This window comes from Nyctereutes procyonoides, unplaced genomic scaffold, assembly GCF_905146905.1.
Source record: "Nyctereutes procyonoides isolate TBG_1078 unplaced genomic scaffold, NYPRO_anot_genome, whole genome shotgun sequence".
NCBI classification, from domain to species: domain Eukaryota; kingdom Metazoa; phylum Chordata; class Mammalia; order Carnivora; family Canidae; genus Nyctereutes; species Nyctereutes procyonoides.
In genome coordinates, this window is record NW_026575131.1 from 5,973,677 (window position 1) to 5,987,587 (window position 13,911).

Genomic DNA, 13,911 nt, shown 5'->3' on the forward strand with positions numbered 1-13,911 from the left:
ATGCCACCAGGTAAGTGTCCTTGACCGAGATGTCAGAGTCCTTACCCTCACGGTGCCCTCAGAACTGAGCTGCTTCCGGGGCTTCTCAGGCTCTGCCAGCCGCCCGTCAGGGTAAGCGTGGCGGTAAAGGCATTTGCTTCCAAATGGGCAGGTCCCCTTGCCTTGCTCAAAGTATTTACAAGCTTTTTTTCTGAAAAACAGAAAGGAAACGTCAAAAGGATATTGGGAGAACCTGGGGCCTGGGAGAACCAAGGCTGCCTTCCATCCCCGCCTGCAATGCTGGAGCTAGATGAGCCTTATTTTATTGGTGGGGAAGTTGAGGCTCAGTGAAGTTGGGACGCTGATTCCCAATCTGCCACTGTGATAGGCAGCCGCACACAGAACATAACCTGCACAGGGACCCCAGTATTTTGAGCTCCCAGTGCACCTCCACAAAGGCCTTCAGGGGAGTACAGGCCTGATAGCTCCTCTGGGCCAGCTGTCTGGGCTCTATGCTCCTAAAGCCTCAGCTAGAAGTAGCAGCAGGAGCCCCACCCAGGGACATTTCCCTTCCTCCTGGCCAGCAGTGATGTCAGGGGTGAGGGAGACTTGACTTAGGCACAGAAAAGCCAGGACTATTAGCTGCCCAAAGTTACATGTCTCATTCCAATTTTCTTTGGTCTTCACCTTCTAGATCTAGAGCAGAGCTTCTTAACTCCGTATGTTGGCTATGGGCCCCTTTCTTGGAACAGTGTTTTTAAATGGGTAAAATAAAACACACGGTAAAAAAATTAACTTTCTGCTGTGTTTTATAGACCGATCTTCACATTCCACTCATAGATCTCTATGTTAAGAGCCCCTGCTCCTGAGGGGCTCCTACAACCAACTAGAAAATTACCATTTCTTGCTTAAATGAAATTTGACTTCTACGATCATACATGATCCCATGGTGGAGACACCCAAGTAGGCAAGAGGGCATCTGGGAGTGCTGAGGAAGGGAAGTGGCGCAGCAGAAAGGGCAGACTGCTACCAGGGGTAGCTGGGGCACGTGACCATGGCAGACAAGGATGGGGATCTTCAGTGTTGGTCTATCTTCTCAGACAAGGGGATGGCAGAGACTGGTGACGAGGACCTCTGAGACCCCAGAGCAGCATAGAGAAAGCTCCTCAACAACCATCCACTGAGGGAAACAGCACGGTGCTAGCTGGGGGCCCGCACCTGCCACGGCCCCCACCCTAGCGGCTCAGAGTAGACCTTCAAATGACTGCTCAAGCAGCCAGTTCTCACCAGGTCGCTAGACACTGGCTTTAATAAACCCAACAGGTTGAAAAAAATCACTCTCTAGTCCTGCCCCCCCAAATAACTCTTCCTCCTTCCCCAGCCTTACCTGGTCACCAAGGATAAAAGCCTCTAGTGCACGCAGACTGCCTCTTTGTTCTCAGCTCTCCTATCCAATTGTTACCCCTGCTTACAGAGCCTGTTCCCAGTCACCCCATCCCTCCTGTCCCCACACTGCTGAAGCCACGTGGATGCTATATCCTGCTCCCCGCTGCCAGTCTTTTTTTTTTTTTAAAGATTTTATTTATTTATTCATGAGAGACACAGAGACAGGGGCAGAAACACAGGCAGAGGGAGAAGCAGGCTCCATGCAGGGAGCCTGAAGTGGGACTCGATCCTGGGTCTCCAGGATCACACCCTAGGCCGAAGCGGCACTAAACCTCTGAGCCACCCAGGCTGCCCTGCCACAGTCATTTCTTAACTGGCCTCCTTCCCATCAGGTTCTGGTCTTCACACTATGACTGAGGAGTGTGCCAGTGTGTCACTTGGTCTGTCCCCTTAGATCTCACTCCAGTCTGTCTCTGGACATCCTTCCCCACACCTCTTTTAACCCCAGGGCCACTTGCACTGCTCCCCAAATGCAGCATTTGTATCCCTCCCTCTCACATAGATCGTTGTTCATGCTTCATGGCTCAGCTTCCCATACTGCTTTCTCTGATGCTCCCAGAGGGATCCAAGTGCTCTCTCTGTTGTGACGTGTGGCTTGGGCCTCTCATGAAGAATTGTCACCAGAAAACATGTATCACAATTGCCATTTTGCAATTACCCATGAAACTATCTTACTAATCTATACTCTATGTCCCCCACTGGTGCTTAGCTTGAGGGTGCCTAGCCTCTACTAGGTGCCCATTAAATGTGTGAAATTCGTAACACCATCATCAATGAAAACTAAGGCCAGGAAAGACCTAAACAGAAATAACAAGAATTTCCAGACCATTCCAGCATAGCTGCTTCCTACAGGTTGGCCCGGCTGCCTTGCCACTCCTGCCCTCTGGTGGACAGATAACACCACATGGGCAGGGACACTGGTAAACCAGGAAAGTATTAAACCTTTAGTAATTAACAGGCAATCTGAAAGTGACATATGGTATCCTTTAGTAGTACTGCCAAGCACCCTTCTACCAGCCCCGACCCTCTGTTGCAGATAACTAGCAACAGAAATTTTTAAAAGACCTGAAGGCAGATAACTAGCAACAGAAATTTTTAAAAGACCTGAAGGCACTGGAGAATGAACAATAGCAGAAGGGCTGGAAGAACAGGATGGCAAGAAGGGAGTTCTAGCTTTTGGCCCACAGCAAGCCGAAGTCAGGTGTCTAAACTAGAGGAGCAAATCTAGTCTCCCTGGCCCGAAGGACCAACAGAGTTGGGAGGAAATCACCCACTGGAAAGCGAGGAAGCAATCCTGCCCAGAGAAGGGCAGGAGTGGGAGGACTCCAGATACTATGTATTAATTCAGCCCAATGGCTGACTGGGACATCAGTACAGCAGAGGCTCACAGCAACTTAGCGGAGGATAAGAAACCAAACAGATTAGAACTGCTGCCCAAGACCTGGAACTTAAACACTTTTACCTGCATATAAAAACATCAATGCTTTATTGTTTAAGAGAATCCAGGATTTCTACCATCCAGGTTAACACTGGCAGTGTTTAGGCCATGATCCCAAACATTCAACATATGAATAATCAGGAAAACATGACCTAGAAATGAACTTCTAGATGACAAGGAGTTCAGCCACTATTGGAGAAGATGAACAGTGAGGTGGAAAAAAATTGAAAGAAATGAACAGGCCCCAATGCCTGTGGGGCAGTAGCAAAAAATCTAGTACATGTTATTAAGAGTCCCAGCAGAGGAGTACCTGGGCAGCTTAGTCGGTTAAATATCTGCCTTTGGCTCAGGTCATGATCCCAGGGTCCTGGGATGGAGACCAGCAGCAAGTCAGGCTTTCTGCTCAGCAGGGAAGTCTGCTTCTCTGCCTCTGCCATGACTTGTGCTCTGGGTCAAATGCTCTCTGCCTCTGCCATGGCTTGTGCTCTGGGTCAAATGAATAAATAAAATCTTCAAAAGTGGGGGTGGGGGAGCAAGAGAAGAAAAAACAGGGCAGGAGAAAAATTTGATGGCCAAATGATAAAATCTTATGGATTCAGAGAAAACCACTCCCAGGCAAAAGAGCAAACTGCTGATAACCAAGATAAAGAGACAATCTTAAAAGCAACCCCAGAAAAAATGACATATTACAATCTGAATTACTACTGACTTCTCAGAAACTAGAGGCCAGAATATAGTGGAACAACATTTGCAAAATACTAAAAGAAAATAAAGAAACAAACTATTAACCCAGAATTGTACTCACTGAAAAAGGAGACAAAGATGTAAACAGGACCAATCTGACCAATATATTCAATGAAAATATCCTTTAAGGACGAAAAGAAAAGCTCTTTCTGCTAAAAAGAAAACTAAGACTTCATCACCACATCAACAAATGCTGAAGGCAGTTCTTGAGGCTGAAGGTAAAATTATATACCAAATCAAAGAGCACTGGAAATAGTATCTCAGTAAATATAAAAAACTTTTATTTTTCTCTTAAATACATAAGCTTTCAAAGGCAAAAATCATAGTATTACCCTGCTGGGTTCTTTTTTTTTTTTTAATTTTTTATTTATTTATGATAGTCACGAGAGAGAGAGAGAGAGAGAGAGAGAGAGAGGCAGAGACACAGGCAGAGGGAGAAGCAGGCTCCATGCACCGGGAACCCAATGTGGGATTCGATCCCGGGTCTCCAGGATCGCGCCCTGGGCCAAAGGCAGGCGCCAAACCGCTGCGCCACCCAGGGATCCCACCCTGCTGGGTTCTAATGTATGTAAATTACATCCATACCTTATAATAATAAAGTTGCAAGATACAAGATCAATATATAAAAAATCAGTTGCCACTATAGATTAACCATGAACTACCAGAAAGAGAAATTAAGAAAACAACCTCATCTATAATTGCACGAAAAGGAATAAAATACCTAGGACTAAATTAAGCTGAAGTGAAACTGACTTGTATGCGTAAGACAAGATGAAAGAAATGAAAGGCATAAGTAAATGGTAAGTATCCCATGCTCAAGGACTGGAAGGATGCTGTTAAGATGTCTACACTCCCCGATGCAATCTCCAGATTGAAAACAATCCTATCAAAATTCCAAAGGCATTTTTCTCAGAAATAGGACAAACAACTCCAAAATTTGTATAGTGCCACAAAAGACCCCAAACAGCCAAAGCTGTTTTTGTTGTTCTCCTGAGAAAAAACAACTAAGCTGGAGACAGCCCATTTCCTGATTTCAAGCTGTACTACAAAGTTATAGTAAATCCAAACAATTACAGTACTAGCAGAAAAACAGACACACATATCAGTGGAACAGAACAGAGGGCCCAGAAATAAGCCCACGCAGATAAGGTCAATTTATGACAAAGGAGCCAGGGACATTGAATGAGGAAGAAACAATCTGTCCAATAAAGGATGTTGGGGAAACTGGACCACTATCTTATACTATACACAAAAATCAGCTCAAAATTGATTGAAGACTTGAATGTAAGCCCCGAAACCATAAAAACCCCTAGAAGACAACAAAGACGGTAAGCTCCTGGACATTGGTCTTGGTACGCTTTGTGGATTTGCCACTAAAAACAAAGGCAACAAAAGCAAAAATAAACAATTGGGACTACATCAAACTAAGAAGTTTCTGCACAGCAAAGGAAACCAAACAAAATGAAGAAGCAATCTGCTAAATGGGAGAAAATATTTGCAAATCATCTATCTGGATAAGGGGGTAATATCCAATATATTTAAAGAACTCATATTAAGAGCAAAAACCAGGGACGCCTGGGTGGCTCAGCGGTTGGGCACATCTGCCTTTAGCCCAGGGCGTGATCCTGGAGTCCTGGGATTGAGTCCCACATCTGGATCCCTGTGAGGAGCCTGCTTCTCCCTCTGCCTATGTCTCTGCCTCTCTCTGTGTCTCTCGTGAAAAAATACATTAAAAAATCTAAAAAAAAAAAAAAAAAAAAAAGAACAAAAACCACCACCACATTCCACCTAAAGATGGGCAAAGGAACCAAATAGACATTTTCCCAAAGAAGACATCAAAATGTCTAACAGACACATGACAATGTGCTCAACATCACAAAAAATCATGGAAATGCAAATCACAACCACAATGAGCTAACACTTCATGCCTGTTAGATACCTACACTTCCATATTTGCTGTAACATTAATCATAACAGCCAAGACATGGAAACGACCCAAGTGTCTGTTAACAGATGAATGGATAAAGAAGATATGGAATATACATGCAATGGAATAGTATTCAGCCTTGGCAAAGAAGGAAATCTTGTCACTTGTGACAACATGGATGGACTTTGAGGGCATTATTCTAAGTGAAATAAGCCAGACAGAGAAAAACAAATGCTGTATGAGATCACTTACATGTGGAATCTAAAAACAAACCCAAACACACACAGTCAAACTCACGTAGTAAAAAAGGAGTTCCCGGAGAGGCCAAGAGGTGGGGTTAATAAGGAAAAGTTGATAAAAGGATACAAACTCTCACCTATATGATGAATAAAGATCTCATGTGAAACATGGTGACTATAGTTAACACTGTTTATAAAACTGAAATTTTCTAATAAGAGAGTAGAACTTGGAAGGTTTTCTACACACACACACACACACACACACACACAGTAATGGATGCGTTAATTAACTAGATGGGAGTATCCTCCCACAATGTTGATCAAATCACCATGACACTTTAAATATCTTACAATTTTATTTGTTAGTTAGAACTCAAAGCTGAAATTTCAAAAATTACATTATTACCTTGTGGGGTTCAAAGGCATGTAAATATAATGCATCTGCCAGGCAGGCACCGGGATCATGTCTAAAGTCAAAGTACTTACCCCATTCCCTGTTTGAAAGCTTCAATCAACTCATTCTTTTTATTCTGATCTTCTACCCAATACACACTTGGAATTACAAACTCTGATATCACACGGCATTCTGGACAAGACCTGAAATTACAATCAAGGTTAGTATGGGAGAGATGAAGTTACAAATCCTGTGTACACTGAACCAGCAAACTCCTTGCTCAAATACATGACCACTCCAGATGTTTCCTAACCAAAAATTCCAAAAGGTGCAATCATAATCACCTAAGAACCTTCTTTACTGTTTTCTTTTTCAAGTTTTATTTAAATTCCACTTAGTTAACATACAGTATAATATTAGTTTAGGTGTAGAACCTTATTTACTGCTAAAAACATGTTCTTCTCAACAATAAGAGGACAACCCAATTTGGGGCACCTGGCTGGCTCAGTCAATGGAAGAAGCAACTCCCGATCTCAGGGTTGTGAGTTTAAGCCCCACCTTTGTAAAGTGATTACTTAAAAATAAAATCTTTAGGGGCACCTGGTTGGCTCAGTTGGTTAAATGTCTGCCTTTGGCTCAGGTCATGATCCCAAGGTTCTGGGATCAAGCCCCACATTGGGTTCCCTATTCAGCGGGGAGCCTGCTTCTCCCTCTCCCTCTGCTGCTCCCCCTGCTTGTGCTTATTCTCTCTCTGTCAAATAAATAAAATCTTTTAAAAAAATTTAAAAAATCTTTAAAACAAACCCAATTGTAAAATGGGCAGAAGATTTATGTAGGCCATTTCTCCAAAATGACCAAAAAATATAGAAAAAGATGCTCAAAATCATTAGTTAGCAGGGAAATCCAAGATACCACTTCACACCTGACAGGATGGCTAAAATCAGAAATAGAGTAACAAGAGTTGCTGAGTGTGGGGAGCAGCTGGTTCCTTCCTGTGTTGATGGTGTGGCTGCTGTGGAAAGCAGCCCGGTAGTTCCTTAAAATGCTGAATAGTTTCCGTATGGCCCAACAATCCCACTCCTAGGTATCTACCCAAAAGAAATAAAAACAGTCCACACAACAACTTGTCCATGAGTATTCACAGTAGCATTATTCACAATAACCAAAAGAAGGAAACAATCCAAATGCCTGTCAACTGATGACAAAATAAAATATGGGTATCTACACGAGGCCATGTTACTTGGCTAGGACCAGGAACAAGGCACCAGCACACACATGGCAGATGAGTGAACTCCGAGAGTAGTATGCCAAGGGAAAGAAGCTGGACAAAGAAAGGCTACATACTGTATGACTCCATTTCCAATCAGCATCCAAACAGGCAAAGCTGGAGGGCAGAAAGTAGAGGAGGGGCTGCCAGGGGCTGGAAGCAGCAGGGAGGAAATGGGCAGTGAAGGCAAACAAAGGTTTCTTTTTGGGAGGATAAAAATGTAAAATGAGACTGAAGTAATGGTTGCACAACTGTGAAAATACTAAAAACCACTGAACTACACACTTTCATCTCAATAAAGCTATTTTACCACACAAACATGTGACTCTGGGCACATTACTTGACTTCACTCTACCGCAGTTTCCTTATCTGTAAATGAGAATGATCGCTGGGTCTGAGAGAATTAGAAGCTAATTTACGTGAAGAGTTTCTAACAGTACACAGCACACATTCTCTTCAGTATGAGTAAGCTCTTCCCCTGTCCCTCTGCAAAATTTAAGACTCCTGTGTTGTTATACGTCAGATATCTCAATAAAGCCAGGGAAAAAAAAGAAGCTTGTGTTGGCTCCATGGAGCACATCCTATGTATCATACACTACGTAAAATGTGTTAGATGCATTATTCCATTTAATCCTCAAACAATCCTATTTTATAGATGAAAAAAAAAAAAGGCTGAAAATGTAAAAGGCAATCAGCCTAAGAGACAACCACTAGTAACTGTTAGTGCTGGAGCCAAAAGGCCAGTGCCATTAACACTTTCTCACACAGATGATCCCTGCTGAGTGGCCCCAATCACCCTGACAGTTGGCAGGAGCTGTTACCCATATTTTAAAGGAAAAGGCACATATTTTAAAAAAGAAGGCTACTTGACATGCCCAGGCTCCTGCAGTTAGGGGCTAGGACTCACTAGTTATTTTCACACTGGAGGCCAAGGGAGGAATTAAGAGTAGATAGAAGAAGGCCCCAAATCTAACTCCCCAGCTCCCATACCTAAGACCCCTAGCTGGACTTACTTAATGATTGGGTTCTCAAACTGCTTGGCACATCTCCACTGCCGGATGCAGGACAAGCAGTACGTGTGATTGCAGTTGGAGAGAATCCCAAATCTCCTCTCAGAAGCAGATGCCTTCTCAAGGACCACTTCCATGCAGATACTGCATACTTTATCCTGACTTGCTTGGAAGGCAAAGGCCTTTTCCATCTCGTGTTCAAATGTCGACATGCAGATCTGAAGTACGGAGAGAAAGGAGGGCAACGCTATTAGGCTGCTGGGGAGAGGCAAGAGCCAGGAAGCAACGGTGGCCACACTGCCACACCCAAGATCAGGAAGGCACGCACACCATGACTGCCTGAGGTGGAGCCCAGCAGCCCCTGGCTTCAAGACACAAAGCTCTCTCAGACCACAAAAAGAACTTCAAACATCACCTGCTCAGCCTCTTGTTTTCCTAACATGGTATGGTCACCGTCAGTTTAGAGGACCAGCCTGGGATCACAGAGTTCACAGAGCCTAGGACCCCCATTTCCAGGCTCTTCTGGGCATTGTCTTTACCCACTCTGGTTTACACCAATCAGCAATGCTGAACAATCCTTAACTTAAAACACTAGGATGGTCGTTCAGAGTCAGAGGTAAGCAGCACCACTTCTCAAGAGAACAAGTCATTGGGCAGCCCGGGTGGCTCAGCAGTTTAGCACCGCCTTCAGCCCAGGGCATGATCCTGGAGACCTGGGATCGAGTCCCACATCGGGCTCCCTGTATGGAGCCTGCTTCTCCCTCTGCCTGTGTCTCTGCCTCTCTCTCTGTGTGTCTCTCATGAACAGATAAATAAAATCTTAAAAAAGAGAGAGAGAGAGAGAGAGAGAGAGAGAGAGAACAAGCCATTTAATGAATGTATTCATTCAGTAAGTAGTTGCTGAATACCCCCCATGTGAGGCACTGTGTATCAGGCATGAGAGTCAATGCAGAGTCTGAAGCCTCAGGTTCTGCCCTGGGAAGCTCATGGTGGACACGGATGGGAGATAAACCAATACATGCAGCACAAAAACCTCAGCACACCTGGGCGCAGAGGAAAGCTCTAATTTCGTGCTCTCCTGAACACCCCTAAGAAGGCAGTGGGAAGGAACAGACTCAGCCCTCAACACCCCATGGCCTGCTCACCATCATAAGCTCTAACACTGTAGCTATGGGCTCCTTTCCATCTCTCTTACCCATCTTCACACTGAGCCTAGTGTGAGGTAGAGCATCCAGAAATATTGCAGACCTGATGACCTGAAAGGTCCCTTCCAATACTTGGCTCCTCAAATTCTCCAGAACTCAGCCAGGCTGGACCTCAAGCATGAGGATATGTAAACATACGGAGGATGTGTATGTAATGCATCTCTCCTCTTTTATACACATACCCACCCATCCATCCATACTCTTGAGTTAGATTTGTTCTCTGAACTTTGCATTGCTTTGTTTCTGGTGCCTCTTCCCTTTTGCTTCATTCTAAATAATTAAAAACTGTCAAAATGACAACAGGGAAAAGGACTTGAAAATAGGGTTATGGGGTGCGTGGGTGGTTCAGTTGGTTAAGCGTCTGCCTTTGGCTCAGATCACGATCCTGGGGTCCTGGAATCAAACCCCACATGGGGCTCCCTGCTCAGTGGGGATTTTGCTTCTTCCTCCTCCCCTGCCCTCCCCCTGGCTTGTGGTCTCTCACTCTGTCAAATAAATAAAATCTTTAAAAAAAAATAGGATTATAAATAATGCCAGGTACATATTGCAGGTATTATTGGCAGAGGGATGCTTATAGGAACACCAACAATTTTGTCACTTAGTGCATTTCAAATTTCTTAAAAATAAGTTCATGCAAAGGCTTGCCATTTTACCTTCTCATGAGCTTTCCTTTGCTCTGGGTCAAAGGGGTGCAGGACTCGTAACCTACAGATTTCACACACTTCCCCATGCAGGTAGACACAAGCATCCCCAAACCGGCACTCCCCAGCAGCTGCATAGGGGCACAGCTGCTGTTCACTGCTGTAGGAGCTGCTGGCTTCTAAATCATCAAGGCCACTCCTGATTGCATCGAGGTAGGAATGCGGCTTCATTTCTGGGCTGTTCTGGAGATCACTGCAGCCTCCTGGATTACTCACCACACTTGGGCAAGTCTTTTCTTCAGCCATGCCAGAGAGATCTTAATACAAAACATAATAACACACACACAAGTGAAAACAAGCCCAAACTTTCTGGTAAGCAGTTAGTCAAAACCTAACAAATTAAGTAACCCTGACCTTGGGAATTCCACTCTTTGGGTCATACAGAAATTAGCAAAACGGACCATGATATATTTAAATGAAAGAACTATAAAGTTTCTATTTAAAAATGACAAATACGGAAATGTCAACCCATGGACCAGTTAACACTAAAAAATTAGTAATAATTTTTTTAAACACCAAAATATAAGTCAATGGGAATTTAGAATGAAGTCAATAAAATACAGCGTTTTCCTTTATAATAGAAGTTATCTATCATTTTACAGTAAACTAGAATGAAAATTTAGTGAGTCTTTGGGTCCTGAGGCCAGTGTGGAACTCCTCTATGGCATTCCCACCTCACACACTTCTGGTCTTTTTAGAAAGGACGTTTGACTAGAACAATTACTTGTTTGCTTAGGATGGAATCTACCTATCTTATGTCACACAATTCCAAGAACCAGAAATCCTTTTACTCGTTGAGGACTAGCCAATAAAAATAACTTTTATGATTTGTAGTCCTACCACCTCCTCCCCAAACCCTGGTCCAAGGTACAAACCACTCCCCAAACCCCAATATTATCAGAGTTGCAACCTAAAATATCAAATACTGGCTAGGCATAATAACTAAGACTCTGAACTGACCTAGAAATAAAACAGTGAAACATGTACTTTATCAAAATATGTAGTTTTGAAATGAGCAGCCGGGTGCTTCTCAGAATTGGGAAAGCACCCCATGGCAGCCACACACTGACAAAAAGTCACTCTGTAGCTCTTGCCAGGCCAAATTTGGCAGTGACCCACCCTGTAGGCCCAACGCATCACCTGCATGCTCAGCAGCCAAAGGAAGCTGTTCTCAGGACAGTTCTGGGGTCTACACTTGAATAGCTGGGAGGGAGACTAGGTTAGGAGCCCTCTGACAAGGGAGGGCCAGAAAGGAGCATCACGAGCAAACAACACTGCTTTTCAAAAAGAGGCAATGAAATGACTCTGCTCACTCACTTCGGTCTCTAAGTACTAATGTTCTCTTCTCACGTTTCCCAGGCTCATGTAAGTTAGTTTTCACAATAGATGCAGTGAGGTCGGAAGCAGGGTGAGGACTATGGAAACCCGGGGAGGACACACCGTGGGGCATGGTGCCCACAGCACCACCAGCTGCAGCAGAAGGCCTCGTGTGATCATATCTAAACAAAACACACAGAAAATGCATTATGGACACAGCACCTGCACATGCCTCCCACACTTCTAGACGTGGACCATCTTTTCTTCTGTTCCATTTGTGGAGGTGGAAAATGAGAATCTTTTCCCATATGTTAAATGATAAAAGGCTTATCAATTAGTAAGAAATCCCTGGTGATTCTAAGAGAGTAGTAGGTACACTGCTGTCTATCATATACACTTAAGTGTCCTAGGGGGATATGAGTGGGACAGGCAAAATATCCCAGAACACAGAGAAATCCTGAGAATTCCAGCCAGATGTTGAAGTGAAATCTCTTCTGACATCCAAGCCAGTGTTCTTCTGGCAGAAGTCCCTGAAAAGTTAATGATGGCCAATGTAATAGCTGGAGACCAGTCTTCCTGGACTCTCCGGGGTACCCACTGGCATGGCAGGGCCAACTTCTATACCCTCCAGTCAGCACAGGAAAGAACATATAAGCTCTTCAGTATAAAAGCACCTGATCAGGTTTCTGGAATGTTTTCCTGTTTAGAATTTACAAAATTTCTCTACAGACACTGAGTGGGAAAAAGGCAGACTCTGTATGCATACAAATGTTCACCGCAAGGGTACTCACAGCAAAAAACAAAACAAAACAAAACAAAACCCTGGAAACCACTTAACTTTCTTTCTTTCTTTTTTTTTTTAAGATTTTATTTATTTATTCATGAGAGACGGGGCGGGGGACACACAACATAGGCAGAGGGAGAAACAGGCTCCATGCAGAGAACTTGATGTCAGACTTGATCCCTGAACTCCAGGACCACGCCCTGAGCTGAAAGCAGAGCTTAACTGCTGAGCTATCCAGGCATCCCTATCACTTAACTTTCTAAGAGAGGAATAGTTAATAAGATGATGGCATGTTAACATCATGAAACATAAAATTACAAGTAGGAAATAAAGTAGCAGCTTAGGTAAAAGCTTGTGACATGTTAAGTGGGGAAAAAGGCAAGATATATATACTGTGGGTGCAATTTTTAAAAGTCTCATTAAGAAAAAAAGAAAATCTCATAAGAATAAGGCCTGAAAAGTGATTTTGAAAAATTAAAATTATGGTAATGAAACTTATATTTCAAAATGATCTGCTGTACTTTTTATTGTTAAATTACTTTCAAATTAAAATTTGCCTGGATGGCTCAGTTGGTTATGCACCTGACTCTTGATTTTGGCTCAGGTCACGATATCAGGGTCATGAGATTGAGCCCGAATCAGGCTCTGCGCTGGACATGGAGGCTGTTTAGGAATCTCTTCCTCCCCCTCTGCCCCTTACCCCTCTACACGCTCTCTCTAAAAAAAAAAAAAATCTTAAAAAAAAAAAAATTCCCCTCATCGACACCCATGCTCCAAATGAAGGATCTGAGTTTCTGATAATATTTAATTTGATAGGACAGTTGGAAGCAGCTGTAGCTCTTGCCTGCATCGAGTCCCATAGGCGCAGTAGCCCTTCTGATAGTATTTGCAGATGGTGGATGGCTTGCTGTTTGCCAAGTCATGTGAAAACAGGCACTGGTTTCCTTCCCGACAGACACCATGCATAAAATACCTGGAGAGGCAAGCAGAGGCATAAAACTTTTAGAGACATTTTGCTTTACAAAATTACCATATTCTTGAATCTAGCATACAAATGCTTATTATATATGTATTATGTATCAAGGCTCTATTAGGCCCTGGAGATAAACATATTTCCTTGATTCTAAAACAGTGATGGGTGGTTCAGTGGTTTAGTGCCGCCTTCGGCCCAGGACCTGATCCTGGGGACCCGGGATCGAGTCCCACGTCGGGCTCCCTGCATGGAGCCTGCTTCTCCCTCTGCCTGTGTCTCTGCCTCTCTCCCTCTGTGTCTCTCATGAATAAATAAATAAAATCTTTAAAAAATAAAAATAAAACATAATAGTGATTTTTGATGCACCACAACTAATTCAATGACCATTTTCTGGAAGAAAAATTATGCCATAAATTTAAGATATACCCTCTTGATTTGAGATGTTACATATGTAAATGTGAGACTCAAAACTGAGAGAATACTCTGA

At 43.5% G+C, this 13,911-nt stretch overlaps 1 protein-coding gene across 1 annotated transcript in view; it reads right to left on the reverse strand.

The window, feature by feature from the left end:
- The window catches only part of MKRN2 (makorin ring finger protein 2), a 30,006-nt gene that overhangs the window by 1,577 nt on the left and 14,518 nt on the right, over positions 1-13,911 (reverse strand). The window contains exons 2-7 of the mRNA XM_055344946.1: positions 13,296-13,424; positions 11,668-11,849; positions 10,303-10,607; positions 8,448-8,662; positions 6,260-6,370; positions 46-190 (exon numbers count right to left, since the gene is read on the reverse strand). Coding sequence (XP_055200921.1) covers positions 46-190; positions 6,260-6,370; positions 8,448-8,662; positions 10,303-10,607; positions 11,668-11,849; positions 13,296-13,424 — 1,087 coding nt within the window. The remainder of the gene's footprint in view (positions 1-45; positions 191-6,259; positions 6,371-8,447; positions 8,663-10,302; positions 10,608-11,667; positions 11,850-13,295; positions 13,425-13,911) is intronic.